Source organism: Chiloscyllium plagiosum, unplaced genomic scaffold, assembly GCF_037043375.1.
Source record: "Chiloscyllium plagiosum isolate Xiang-an unplaced genomic scaffold, Cpla_swu_hap1 HiC_scaffold_19, whole genome shotgun sequence".
Lineage (NCBI taxonomy): Eukaryota > Metazoa > Chordata > Chondrichthyes > Orectolobiformes > Hemiscylliidae > Chiloscyllium > Chiloscyllium plagiosum.
In genome coordinates, this window is record NW_028270157.1 from 70,329,659 (window position 1) to 70,344,528 (window position 14,870).

Sequence of the window (14,870 nt, forward strand, 5' to 3'; positions counted from 1 at the left end):
TCACTTTTAATCAGATATTGGAGATGAGCATTTAAGCAAGTGCTGAGCCAGTGAAAACGTGGAGACTATGGAATGATGGAGGGTAAGTGTTATAGATGACCAAATGAGTGAGGATGCAAGTAGTAAGATAGTTATAATGGAACTATTTTAGAAACCGGCTGTTCAGAGTATGAATGCTTCCAAGCAAAGGAGCAGTGGGTCATAAGACTTCGGAACAGGAGCCATGATTACAGCTGATCTGATCATCTTCAACTCCACTTTCCTGTCTTTTCCCATTAATCCATGATTCTCTTCATAATTTCAAAAACTGTCTATTTGTTTTGAATAGACTTACCAACTTAACCTCCACAATCCACGATGGTGAAGAATTCCATTTGTGCACAACCTTCTGAGAGAAGAAATTTTTTCTAATCTCTTTACTGTGATTAGAATTTCCTATGAATCCTTTCACGTGTCATGTGGTCTGAGATACACTTATAAGGGGAAATGGATTCTCAGTATGTGTTTAGTCAAAAATACTGAAATTTGAGAGTTCAGGGCCATGGAAGCTGTAGGTATGTTTCAGGTAGTGAAATGATTGAAATGTCTGAGAAAGGTCGCACTTAGCAATGAACAGTGTGGAGTGTAGTTTGTATTTTTTTTTATTTCCTTAAAGGTTTCAGGTTGTACCCCATGTTTTTCACTGATATTATGAGGTAATTTTCTGATTTTTCTTTTTTAAAGCCATGTCTGTGGCTCCCCTAATTTCTTTCTTGCGTCCCACAGGAGCATTAATTTGCAGCTCCCGTTCTGTCATTTTTTACTGTTTTACTTTCTCAACCCTAGGCTAGGCTGGTGTCTTGATGCGATTCTTGTACCCTGTCCATTTGGCCTAATTTCTATGATCTTGTATCAGTATTATTCGGAATAGCTGAATGATCAGAGCTAAAGGCTGTTGAACAACTTGACAACAAGTCCTCATTTATTAAGGTGCCCTTGGTTTTTAAACTGATAATAGTTGGTATGATGCCTTTCCTAGATTATTTGGGAGTTAGAAGATTCTCCAGGTAAGAAACTTGAATGTATTGAGGGGAGAGATGTCGAACCTTTGTGATTCATTATCTGTTTTGATTAGACAAGACTGTGATTGAAGTAAGTGGAGACCATGCTCCCATCTTGAAATTCTTATTATGCAAGTTGGATTCTCCGTATTCAACTGGTCAGATTCTCTGACTCTCTGTAGGACTGCAACTTATCTTTGTCCTGCAGATCTACTTGACCTTTGCACCACGTAAAGTCAAGTCCTTTTGCTTAATAATTCAAATAGATTTTGGTTGGCACTTGGATACTTCAGCCAATTGACTAAATGGTAACGAAGCTGTTCGCTTGCCTGCTGTGTGGCCTGCCAGTTTCTTTACTGTGATTAGTTGTAGTTGTAGTAATGTTGTATGCTTCAGTCCTGCTTTCAGTTTGGTGTATTTATAAAGCTGTGAGAACACTAACGCTGAAGGGAGTGAAAAACCAGTGAAGTGAGTTGGTTACAAGTTTTCAGTTTGAATAAAATGCCTTTTGAGATTCTCTTTGCCAGAGAGGATTGAAAGCAGATTTTATTTTGTTTTTAAAAGGCATCTAACTTGAAATACTTGGGTGTACTCCACAACGAAGAAAATTTGCTCTGAAGGTTCATAATCAGTTAGGAAGGCATTTGGCTCATGAGCCTTTATTGTATAGAAATAATAGTACAGGAGTATGGCAATTGTCTCAGGCTTTGCAGCTGCACCTAGAATATTGTGTGCAGTATTTGTCTCCATGTCTATGGGAAGATGTACTTGTACTGGAGACATAATAGGGATGTTTTGCTCGATTTGATCTTGTAATGATAGGCTCACTAATTTGTCCCTGGACTGCGTTTGGAATAATGAGAGGTGATCTGAGGGGCTTGCATAAAATGAGTGCTGAGACTGCTTTCCCCTGGTCAGTAAATATGGAGGTACGGTCTCAAGAGGTTGAAATCGTGCATCTTTTCGCTCCAATGTTTTGTAAATTTTGGGATTATTGACCTGAGAAAGTTGTGTCCATCGTTGAATATTGAAATCTGAAAATGATTGATCTTGGTGTCTGAGATAAATTGACAGTGGAATAAATGAAGTTGTGATTCACGGCCTGCCATAATTTTATTGAATAGCAGAGCAGGCATTATGCTATTTTGCATGTTCTTATTACTGCACAACATGTGACTGAGGACATGGCTGGGGCTGTTGAAATACAACATGAACACAATGTGAAAGGCACTGGGGTTATTCACCCATGTTTAAGTTGACCAGTTTTGCTTAACCACCTGTGTTATTTCAAGGTAGCTAAAATTAGAGGCCCAACTGAATGCAGAAAAGTGCTTTCTTTCCAAAGGTATCTCATTTCAGGGTTCAGGCTTTGTTTTCCCAAGTATACATTGAAAAGTAGCTCAAGACTTGACTGGGAATATCCAGCTATAGTTTCTCTTGGCTGAGAGCTGACGTTAAACAGCCTCGATGTCTGTGCGGATGGTGGAATGTTTGCAGGCTCTCTGTCCTCTCTTGCCTCCTTTCCCTTTTTTTCAATAAACAGCATTCAATTATTCCATTATATTTTCACTTGGGTTGAGTGACACTAGGGAGACTTAATTCAAAGTTATACAGAAATATTTCTCTGAAATCTGAATTTCCTCCATTGTGTGTTGAATTATCTAAAATATCTAGGCTACTTTGTTGTTTCTCAAGATATACTGAAGCCATGTATGGAACAAAATGTGTTGACCTGGTGGAAGTTTCAGAACAAGCCCAGGTGGTGTTGGAGGGGAACTCCCATGTGGTACCTTCCTCAAACAACAACAAGACTATCTGTGTGGTCTCTGGAGTTTTGTATTTAATTTGGTCATTGCAGTTGTCATACTTTGCCTGTATGTTGATGTATACGCACATTGTGAAATTGTAACAATCTTGCCAGACTTAAGAACTTCAAAAAAGTAGCGATTTCTAATGGTAATTCCCGTTTAACCAGAGAACTGCAGTCTGTGGTTCAGTACTGAGTCTGTTCCATGCACAGCCATCCTGATTTTTTTTTTAAACCGGCTTTAGGGGGAACACTTGACCTTATTTTAAAGGTGCTGTTTAAATGGACAATTTTGAAAACTATCCTTGTAGTTGAGCATAATACATACATCCTGTTGCCAACTGCAAACGCCTCTGAACGTTTAATTCCTGCAGTATGTTTTCCGTGGTTAGAAATCATTCTGTTCCAATCTTGAGCTCACTGTGAAGTATGAATAACTCCAAGGTTCCACAAGGTGTCAACCATCTGCTCAAGGCAGTCAATGCGACACATAAGTAGCAGCTCGCCCCCTCAGCCCTTGCCAGATGCACTGCCTGGTATCTTGCTGAGTTATACAGAAACAGGTTCAGTTACGAGTCTGAGTCATGTTGGCTAATCTTGACCAGCAAAGCAGATATTTAAAACAATTGCTCTCCCTGTCCTTTAAGCAGAGATTTTTTTTAAAAATCTGCTCTCATTTCCATTCCTCTTTCTGTTCATTGACTGACTGAAACTGCAAAGTGGTTCTGTAGCGGTAGAGTAATTAGCTATGAAACTTCCATAGGCAAACAACCTGTCCACACTTGATGTGGACTGGGTTTGATTCATAGCAATTTGGGTTTTTTGGCATCTGAGAGATTCTCCAGAGGCATGAGTCAGCATTTCTCAACAAAGGTAGAAGAAATACATGCAGAGTGGAACCTGGACAGGCAAAGGATGTTGGGGAAAAAGTAGCCTCCCGATCAGTAAAGATGGGGGGAAAGGCAGGTGCCACTGTTGTGTAACATTTCACCTGAAAATACTGTCTTCCCTCTTAAACTTACCACATAATCTCCTATTTCTTACTTCTGTTATTGCCATTTCCAGGAGTTTTCAAACTCTATTCTCTTTCATCTTCCAGCAGCCACAACTCCTTATTCAAAATCTTAACCACACTTAATGTCACTCACCTAGCATCCTGTCCTTACTGATCATCATGGCACCTACTTCCCCCAAAACACTTCAAAATAATTTGCCTCCCCTCTGCATGTTCCATCAACTAAATATCACATTGCATCCCCTCTGCGTGTTCCACCAACTAAATATCACATTATTCTTCGTTATTCCAAACTCACTTAGCTGCACCATTGATAGCTGACTTTGTCTCAGCTGAAGTTTCTCAGAATTCCTTAATTTCTTTATTTCTGATATAAGACACTGCCCTCTCACTTCCCCCACCCCCACCCATCAATTTTGAAGTGCCTTAAGTTGTTTTTTGCATAAAATCTTCATAAACTTAAGTTTTTAATCTGTTGAAGTATCTCTGCTCATACACCTGATTTTGCTACTTGAATCCAAAGTCTTCAAATCTGAAGCAAAGCATAGCAGACAAGCATTTGTGAAATTGCTGTTTAAAGCCTGTTTGTGCAAGTGAGGAGCAACTTTGACTTCTGCCAGCTGTGCAAACCGACCTTGTGTTTCAAATATTTGTTTCCCTTCAACACCCCACTATCAATATATTGGGGGTTACCATTGACCAGAAATTCAGCTGGACTCCCCACATGAGCACAGTGGCTATAAGAGAAGGTCAGAGGCTAGTGAGTAACTCACCACCTGATCTCCATCATGCATGTCAGGCATGTGATGAAATGCTCCCCACTTGCGTGGATGAGTACAACTCCAACAAAACTCAAGAAGCTTAACACCGTTTAGGGCAAAGCAGCCTCCTTGATTGGTGCCACATACACTAACATTCACTTTGTCCACCACCATCACTCAGCAGCAGCATTGTGTTTTATTGACAAGATGCACCGCAGAAATTCACCAAAGATCCCTTAGACAGCACCTTCCAAACTCATGACCACTTCCATCTAGAAGGACAAGGGCAACAGATACATGGAAATACCACCACCTTCTCTTTTCCCTCCAAGCCGCTCACCATCCTGATTTGGGAATATGTTACCATTCCTTCACTGTCACCAAGTCAAAATTCTGGAATTTCCTCCATGCGGGCATTGTGGGTTAACCCACAGCAGCTGGACTGCAATGGTTCAAGAAGGCAGCTCATCGCCACCTTCTCAAATGCAACTAGGGGTGGGCAATAAATACCGACCCGACAGTAATGACCACATCGTACAAATGAAAAAAAAATTATCACTGAGTAGGCAGAATTGGCAACCAATGACAAGCTACGATGAATTCTGATTCCACTGTCTGCAGTGTTCGGAGTGATAAATAGCAGTGCCAGTATTTCTATTCTGATGAGCAGTATAACAGTGTTGCATACTTGCAATATAAAAATAATTGTTTGGTGGTACAGAGCTTGTGTAGAGAGAGAGAGAGAGAGAGAGGCTGTCAAAGCTTTTGCCTTGCACACATCAGGACAGCCGCACTGCCAGATTTTCAAATAGAGCAATACTTTATGCTACATGAGGCAAAGGTGCTGTTTTGTTGGCAAGTTAACTCTAATTGAGGTGTTGCCAAGAAGAATGCATCAGGCGTTCCTTTGTTTGATTCAAAAGAGATGCAGTGCCTGGACATTTCCTATTTTCCTGCAAAGGATCGGTCTCTGGGTAAGGGAGGAACTATAAGTGAGCCACATTGCATGCCTGACTGATCTTAAAGTGTTTGTTCATGTAATTCTACCTATTGTGAAAAGCTGCATATACCAGTCTTTGGAATGTGTGGCCTGAGCTTGTCCAGAATTGACCTTTATTCTTCCTGAATTAAATAGGGATGTGGTGGACAATTGCTCCCTGGTGCATTCTACCAGTCGGATTGTATCCATTACAGCTCAACTTGCATCTGAAGTAACTTTAGTTTCTGTATACAAATGTGAGCATGTGCGGGCACTTATTTTAAAAGCCTATCAACTGGCCTATAGCACATCAGTTTTTCTGAGAGCTCCTCAAGCAGGTTTGTAAATGTCGGACGGAGCATTTTTCAAGCTTAAAACCATTGAAAACCTGTTCAGTTCAACATTCCTATCTTTGATGTTTTGTTCGATTTGACAAGTATTGAATAAAGCACACTTGATCAAAACATCATCTGCATTTTCAGAAATAAATTGTGTTCTCTGATTTCAGTTATTTATTGCGACTATTATTCAGATAAGAAAAATACTTTTGGTTGTTGTAGCCAAGCAGTCTTAAGTAGTTAGCTCGCAAGCAAATCATGATCGGAACCAGCAGTTTATAGTGACGTCTGTTTTATGGCACCTGCAGGAATTGAATTTGACCTTTCTGAAGCCTCTGTGCTGTTGGCTTTGATCAAAAGCTCCCCTCTTTTCTATTGATGTTTTTCAATAAAATAAGCTAGTTAGAAAGCAAGGCTTGAAAAGCTGCTAAGGCTAAGAGTGGCTGCATATTTATTGAGATAAATGTGCATATATTGACTTCCTGATGGAAGGGAAGGATCACAATATGAAGGCAATGGTAATAGAAGGGTCAGTATGCCATGCTGTGAAGGAAATGGTGGTATTATTTATGGGATATGTTTACTCATTTTGATTCAGTTGTTAATTTCCCACTAGACTATGAAGAACAGCACCAGCTGACCCATACTAACCTTCCAAGTGGCCACTTTGGTCATGATCTGAGGGAGGCTGTTTCTGAAGTGGATGAGCTGTAGATATTTCTAATGAATCTATGCAAACATCTGTAGTAGGTGATATTTGAACTTGGGCCTCCTGGCCTGGAGGTAGGGATACTGCTACTGCACAACAAAAGCCCCATGTGGATTAGCTGTACAAAGAATGAAATTATCTGCAGCTGTTAATTTGAGGTAACTGAATTGGCACGAGTTTGAAATAGTACAGATGTGGTGTTGAGAATCTCCTCCCAATGTGTGCATCATTTGAACAGATTTAAAATTTGATTGTTTTGTAGGACTTCCACAGCTCTGCCTCCGTTTGCCTCTGAGAGGCAGACAGAAAGGAGTGACTGAAGACAATGTCATTATGGACAGGACTTTCTGTTCAGTGTCAGACCTTGTGGTAAAGGGTTATCTTTGATCGCTTGCTCTGAATTTCTTTTCTTCTTTATTTCCTCTTCAAACAAGCAGAAATAATTGGATGAAGCTGTGATTTACTTCGAGCACAGTGACGTTGCAATGTTAACAGACTGAATGTTGGGCTTGCGTTTTTAATTGATTTGAATGAATCTTGTACAAAATGCACATTAAAACTTGCAGAGCCAAAGTTTATACAGGAAACCACTTGACTTTCTAATTGCCTTGTAAATGTTTTCTTTGCATTTGCTTTTGGCTTTGTAATGTCAATGGCCTGCAGATATGTTGATTTAAGTAAACAAAGGCTTAGAATTCAGGAAGGTTTCTTAATAGGTAGGATTGCAACCACATGGAGTTTGCAAGTGAAAATGCACACTGGGCCAGAGTAGCTTACACGTACCCATGACCAGAAGCACAGCACAGAAGATTTGTGTGCGCTGCAATGGATGGGGTAGAGATAGGGACTAGGGATTATGCGTCAACCTGTGGAGACTGAATGCACAGAATATCGTGAGCCCAATGAAATGGAGACTTGATCAACAAGTGATCTCTGCCGCAAGACTGAAACAGTGAGCAGGGCAGTGGCACAAATGAGAATCCTAGCAGTAACAATGGAAATGCCACCTTTTAATGTGTGCAAACCAAAGGTAGACAGGGTTGCTGAATGCAGACTAGTGAGTACAAGGCCCCTCAAGTGGCATGGAGTCAAGACCAGTAAAAATCCAAAAGTAATCTGGCAATGCCCAGTTAATTTTTGTTTTTCCTTTTATTTTATTTTATTTTTTTCAGACAGCGGCAGTAATGTGGCAAGTTTAAATGTGAAAGAGTGGCAGGATGGTCTACGGGCACTGTTACCAAATATTAACATCAATTTTGGGGGACTACCAAATGCTGCTTCCTGCTCTTCAGTGAACCATGCAGCACCAACCTCATCCAACAGCAGCAGCCTGAACTGGGAGAGTGGGAGTGGCTGGATGGACCCAGCAATTATAACAGGTGAGGCCAACAGATCATCTCCATTCAGCTCACTCCTTTTACCCATGTATGGACCCAGTCTGGATCCAACTGTTCAAACTTGAACTACAGCCAAGCATAAAGAAACCATACTAATGGGCAGAACAGTCACAGATTTTGAATATCAGTTTTGAAATTGGAATCTGTGTCCATCGTTTTTGGGTGTTGCTGGGATCAGCTGAGTAATGCTGTAGCAAGTGGAGCTTCTTTTCGTGTTACCTCATCCATAGTCATCTTTGTGATTCCTGGTGTTAGAAAGTATCTAGTCAGTGAACCAGGTTAAAGCCAGTCCTGACCGAATCCCCATGTCAATGGAGTGTTTAGGGTTATTTTGACTCAGCAATTGGTAGTGCATGACTCATTAAATCTGCTTTGTGAAGTATTCTACAAGAGATTTAAGGACTTTTCTCTTACAAACTTCCTGCTGTGCCAGGAGAGGATATCTGCTGATGTGAAAGGCCTGCTGGGTTCAGGTCTGCCATTTATTGGAATAGTTTTAGCTTCAGTTGGATGTGCTTAATCAATATTCTGTGAAATGCTCTTAACATTTTTCCTTATACTCCATTGCTTCCTATGTTTTAAATAACTTTCCACTTGGTCAGAGACTGGAACTGCATTGAGAATGGGACTAAAACTGAACTAAAGTCATCTTCAGAAATTCTGTAATAGCCATCCTGTACAAATGAAGGAAACTTGCTAAGCTGTCTAAAACGTAACCGTCCAGAAATTGTCTTAAGTTTGGTCAAATTTGGTTAAGAAGCATTACTGCCCTTCACAGAAAGCAACTTCTTTATCTCAGGTATGGAGGCTAAACCTTAGTGAAAGACGTGCACCCAGTAAACTTGTGACATTGGCCATGGCTCTTGCTAGCTCTGATCAGCGATTTATTGAATTATTGTTTCACATTGCACACTGGAACCTTGATCGCATCCTAGGCTGACTCACTGTATCATACTGAGGAAGTGCGACACCGTTCTGTACCACCAGCACACTGTTTGCCCTTTCAAGTGGATAGATTGTGTGGTTTCAAAGTTCTTCCAGTATGCTCAACTGTATTTGGCTCTCCAATCTCATTAAAATTATAACCATAACATTGTTTCCTTACTATCTGTGGGACTTTGTAGACAGATTGGTTGCTGGATTTCTACAGTGCCAAGTTGACCATTCTTGTGAAGTCCTTTTGGACATAGTGTGAGGTGCTAATTTTCTGAAAACTCGTTTGTACTTAAATGGCTCTGTTTAACATGCATTGTGTCGTAGTCTTGTTTACATAAGCTGCCCCATTCTCTGACCTTGAGGCCTGAAAAAGTTCCAATTAGGCATGGCAAGACATTTTTCCCAACATTAAAGATTGCCATGTGATCCATCTGCAGCTGCTCTGTAGTTATGCTCCTGACATACAACAGTGTTGAAGAGTTGTCCTTTACTTTCAGAATCCTTAAATGGGAGGTGTAAGAAAATACTGTAAAATATTCTAATTAATATTGCAAGACCTTTCCTCCAATGATTACTGGGAAGATATTTGCGAGTAATTCAAATTTGAGGCTTTAGATTTGCAACCTTAGTTCTGTGTCTGCAGTATAGCCAGACAAAAGGCAATATCAACATGCAAACTGCATCTTGGCTGTAAGTGTAGGAATGCAGCATAGCCTGAACTATTTTATTTGTAGCAGGATGTCTGTGTATTTCCATTGAACACATTGACATTTTTAGTTTCTTAGCGCTCCACCCAGTGATTCTATTGGTCTCCCAGTCTTTTAGCGATTGATTCACCCAGCTGGGTATTGCTTAGTTTCAGTCTGCGATCTGCAGCACAGCCGAACAGGTAACCATTTGGCCAAGCTGATCAGCTGATTTCTCGGAAGCTCTGTTCGAAAGTGGTCAACTTTGGAAGTGTGACTTTGTCTCCCTCCTTTGCAGGATGAGTGGCTGTGTTGCTTTTGATGATTTTCTATCTCCTTGTTTTGTGGTTTATCTGTTATGCATTGTTTAATCATTAATTCTGTATAAATTTGGTGTTACAATGATAGCAATGTAGCCATATTTGAGTAATGCTGGAAATACTCAACATGTCAGGCAACATATCTGAAGAGAAGTTGAGTTAATATTTCTGATTAGTTATCATGGTCATTTTGAATCAGTTCTGAAAATAGAGCCTTTTAAAGATAACTAACTGCACACTTGTCTGAATGCTTTTTAGACTGGATCCCTTTGGATCCTGAGGATTGCCGGAAATTCTTTGTCAGAAAGAAGCTGTGGCTTTGCTACAGTCATCCTCAAAATAACTGACTCAACATTGGCATTGCCACGGTGACATTGTTTTAACCACTGCACTAATTATAATCGAAAATGTTTTGCCATTGTAGACCAGGCAGATTGCAGGAATACAGTCAAAAAGCATGGCGCTGAAAAAACATAGCAAGTCAGGCAGCATCCGAGGAACAGGAGAGTTAATGTTTCCGGCATCGGGGAAGGCTTATCCCTGAACCGTCGACTCTCCTGCTCCTTGGATGCTGCCTCACCTGTGCTTTTCCAGCACCAAACCTTTTGACTCTGATCTCCAGCATCCACAGTCCTCACTTTTTCTAGGTTACAGTGTAGCCCTGCTCAACATAGTTTTAATATCCTTCGTTCCTTTTATTTTGCATCATTGTTTTAGTTTTAACATAATTTGTGCATTACCTGTATCTGTCACCACCTTTCATCAGCATCCAGTCCTGTTCTACCTGGGTGCCAAACGTGGGTGTGGGCAAGGTGTGTTAGCTTCCTTTTGGACTTGCTTCCTGACCTCCTCCTTCCAGCTTGCTTCTCCCTATCAGACAACATTCTCCTATCTGGGCCTCATTCTCTTACCTTCCAGCATCTGCAGTTCTAAGGTTCTAGGATTTTTTTCATTTTTAGTCTTTAGGTATAGTTTTCCCTTTTAATGTAGGCTCTGTCCCTGAGTGCTTGCTTCCTTCCAGAAGTTAACTGGAAGTCCTGAGATCCATCTTAGCTGTACTAGATGGAGCCTGGGCAACCTGACATTACTGGAATTTAATTTATTTTAATTTTATGTCTTTTTTACCTTGCTGATTATTTCCATTCACCAATATGGGCATGTACAAATTTTTACAAACAGGTGGTGATTTATTTCAGCTTAGCGGGTTCGGGTATGCATTTTCTTTTCCTCTAATGGTTGTTCGACAGAACTTAACCCTAGCGGTAACATTGATTCCTGTGGGAATTGGAGCTTCACTTAAATTTTTTCCACTTAGTCGCATCTTTGAACCCCGACTTCAAGTGACAATATCCTGTCGATAATACGCCACCTACCCCAATTCAGTACAAAACCTTTTTTATTGAAATTGAGAACTCTGTAGCTGATGAGGTGCCAGTATTTTCTAGTTTTCTTCTTTTATCCAGCCGTTGAGAACCTTCTGCATTCACCAGTTGTCACAGTGACTCTTAATTCATAACATCAGTCTTGCCAGAACCATCCATTTGCATTACTCTCCAAGACCAGCTTCACTGTCCCACCACGACTGCTCCCCACACACCTTATTGCCTGGCTCTCCATCCACACTGGCCCACTCTGTGGTTGGATGAACATGTTCTTTTGGAGCTGTTGGCTGATCTGACAGTGTTCTGATTAATTAAACCCATCACAATAGCTGCTATCCATCTGTGTTGGTTATGGTTCCATGATGTTTGGAACTGTTACCTGCTTCTCATCATTTTGTTAAATAATAAAATAACCGAGAGTCAAGCCCACATAGCAATGAAGAACACTTGCCCTCTGCTACTCGTCTTAGTTTATCAACAGCTGTGCAGAAGATTCACATTCACATGCATAGGTCATGCAAATGAGTATTGAAATCATTGCACTGTCAACAATGTTCCACTCATTATTATTTTGTAATCTCATCCCCAAATAGCTGAACTGAATAGCAGCTAAAATATTGAACAGTAACTTCCCAAATTTATATGGTAATTTATTCTGATCCGCTTTGTTGAGTTTTCTGTGGGTTCTTTGGTTATTGATTATATGGCAGAGTCAGCAAACTAACTGGTTTGTCTTTGAGTTCTGTGTTGAGTTAATTTCACTAAGATTGGGTAGTGTACTGGACATGAACTAGAGTTTGAGAAGGAGACAATGAGCCAGTATGTGAGTCAAAAATAATCCCCTGCAGTGAAGCATACCCAGGAAGAGCACAGTTGAGACAAAATTGGACCTGGTTGTTAAGCCCATCCAGTGAAATAGCCTTCTCACATTCAGAAATCAACAGAATCACTTTGAAAAGGAAATTAGATATGAACTGGAGGATTTTTGATGCTTTTTACAAAGAGAATGGACATGGAGTTTTTCTGGTTTACTCTTTGAAAAAGCCAGCGCAAGCTGGATGGGCCAAATAACCACCTTCAGTGTCGTAAGTTTCTGTGAACAGCAGGCAACTTCTCAAAGTTGTGGAGAGAAATCTGTGGAAATAGAATTCAAGAAACGGTGGCAATATATCCCATTAAAAGTTTGTCAAAGTTTCAGGTGAACAAGTGAAATGAGTCTGAAACTGAGGCAGAAGGATATGGGCAGGGCTTATTAGTCATCATCAGAACATGCAAATCTCTGTAGAGTTAAATGCAATATACTCACACACATTAATAATTCTTCATATCCCCAGATCACTATCCTTCCGTCGAGTCTTGTCCCCACCTGGCTCATCTCATTCTAGAATATAGACCATCTGTATGGAACTTTTGTCAAGTAAATTGCATAACCTCTGAAACCATTTATTGAATGGAGTTTGCAGAAGCCTGAACAACAAATCAGACTTTTAGGATATATCTGTCAATTGTGTTGTGAATTTGATATGAGTTTCTGTGTAATTAAGTAAGAATCAAAGAAAGTGCAATTCAGAAGTTGAGTTTTTATTTCCCTTTGGGATTTACATTTGGGAAATTCTCCCTTTTCATCACAGCTGCTCCTCTGTGCCTACATCACTGTATATTTGAATTGGTTCCCCATCATGGACTGGTGGAGCTGCTGTTGACAGTGAAAATGCTTGGCACTGCCTTGTCCTGTATATAAGGAGAATGAGCAGCAGTAGCTTGTAGTGACTTGACTTGTGGCAAACCTAGTCGGTAGCTATTCAGCTCCTTCCACAATTCAATGACCAAAACTGGAGCGTTTAGAGAGGATATCAAATCGTGCTTGTTTCTTTGATATGATATGAAATGTTTATTTTACTGCAGTGCAAATAGTTCAAAGCATTTAAAGCAATTTGTAGAATTACATGGAATAGACAACACAGAAAAGACCATTGATCCTAACCAGACTATTTCTGTTGCAGTCGAACTTTCTCAGTAACTTTCTCAGTAACTTTCTCAGTAACTTTCTCAGTAACTTTCTCAGTAACTTTCTCAGTAACTTTCTCAGTAACTTTCTCAGTAACTTTCTCAGTAACTACCTTCGCCTTGCCTTCACAATCAAACGTTTAACTGGAGTCATCTTAAATGCATCTGTGTTGGTCACCTTGGTTTTTCCTTGCAGCAATGACTTCCAAATTCTTAGTACTCTGAGTCAAGTGTAGACAACCATTACTTTTACTCTTTTGCACTAATCAAAGCACTGCATTTTGCCTCCTCTACCAAAACTTTTTATTAAAGACTTCTATTAAGCCTTGTTTCAAGAGTAACCTGTTTGATGCAAGAAATTCATTGGACTACCAGGCTTGGCTGAGCCCAATGATCACTACTTGTCCTAGCCTAATTGACTTCCCGTGATGGTGCAGTGCATGATGTCACAGTCATAGAGATGTGCAGCATGGAAGCAGACCCTTCGGTCCAACCTGTCCATACTGACCAGATATCCCAACCCAATCTACTGCCACCTGCCAGCACCTGGCCCATATCCCTCCAAACCCTTCCTTTTCATTTACCCATCCAAATGCCTTTTAAATGTTGCAATTGTACCAACCTCCACCACATCCTCTGGCAGCTCATTCCATACACGTACCACCCTCTGTGTGAAAAAGTTGCCCCTTAGGTCTCTTTTGTATCTTTCCCCTCTCACCCTAAACCTATGCCCTCTAGGTCTGGACTCCCCGATCCCAGTGAAAAGACTTTGCCTATTTATCCTCTCCGTGCCTCTCATAATTTTGTAAACCTCTATAAGGTCACCGCTCAGCCTCCGACGCTGCAAGGAAAACAGCCCCAGCCTGTTCAGCCTCTCCCTAAAGCTCAAACCCTCCAACCCGGTCAACATCCTTGTAAATCTTTTCTGAACCCTTTCAAGTTTCACAGCATCTTTCCAAAAGAGGTCGGAGACCAGAATTGCGCGCAGTACTCCAACAGTGGCCTAACCCATGTCCTGTACAGCCGCAACATGACCTCCCAACTCCTGTACTCAATACTCTGACCAATAAAGGAAGGCATACCAAACGCCGCCTTCACTATCCTATCTACCTGCGACTCCACTTTCAAGGAGCTATGAACCTGCAAGATCTCTTTGTTCAGCAACACTCCCTTGTCCTTTATTTTGGTTGCCACTTCTTTCCATGTCACCTGCAAAGTGTCAGCTTTTCAGTCATTTCACCCCAGACTAACTGAAAACATCATCCTCTCCATTGCAACGCAAGTTAGAACAGGTAATCTGTGGAAAATCTGCTTGAATATCCATTGGAATGAAATTCCCCTGAGAAATTCCAACTTTGGGGGGAATGGGTTATGGATTATCATCAGTGGTAGAACTGAATGGATACACAATCCATGCCAGCATTTTAGAACATAGACCATAGAACAGTACAGTACAGCACAGGCCCTTCGGCACATAATGTTGTGCTGAGCAT

General features: G+C 40.8%; 1 protein-coding gene across 8 annotated transcripts in view; it reads left to right on the forward strand.

Annotated features, from left to right (window-relative positions):
* Positions 1 to 14,870, forward strand: part of cnot4b (CCR4-NOT transcription complex, subunit 4b) — a 180,753-nt gene that overhangs the window by 155,369 nt on the left and 10,514 nt on the right. For 5 of the 8 annotated variants that reach the window (XM_087997520.1, XM_043708934.2, XM_087997521.1 and 2 more), the window contains one exon: positions 7,822 to 8,028. The exons of the other annotated variants lie outside the window; for them this stretch is intronic. In XM_087997520.1, the coding sequence (XP_087853646.1) occupies positions 7,822 to 8,028 (207 nt within the window). The remainder of the gene's footprint in view (positions 1 to 7,821; positions 8,029 to 14,870) is intronic. 8 annotated transcript variants of the gene reach the window in all.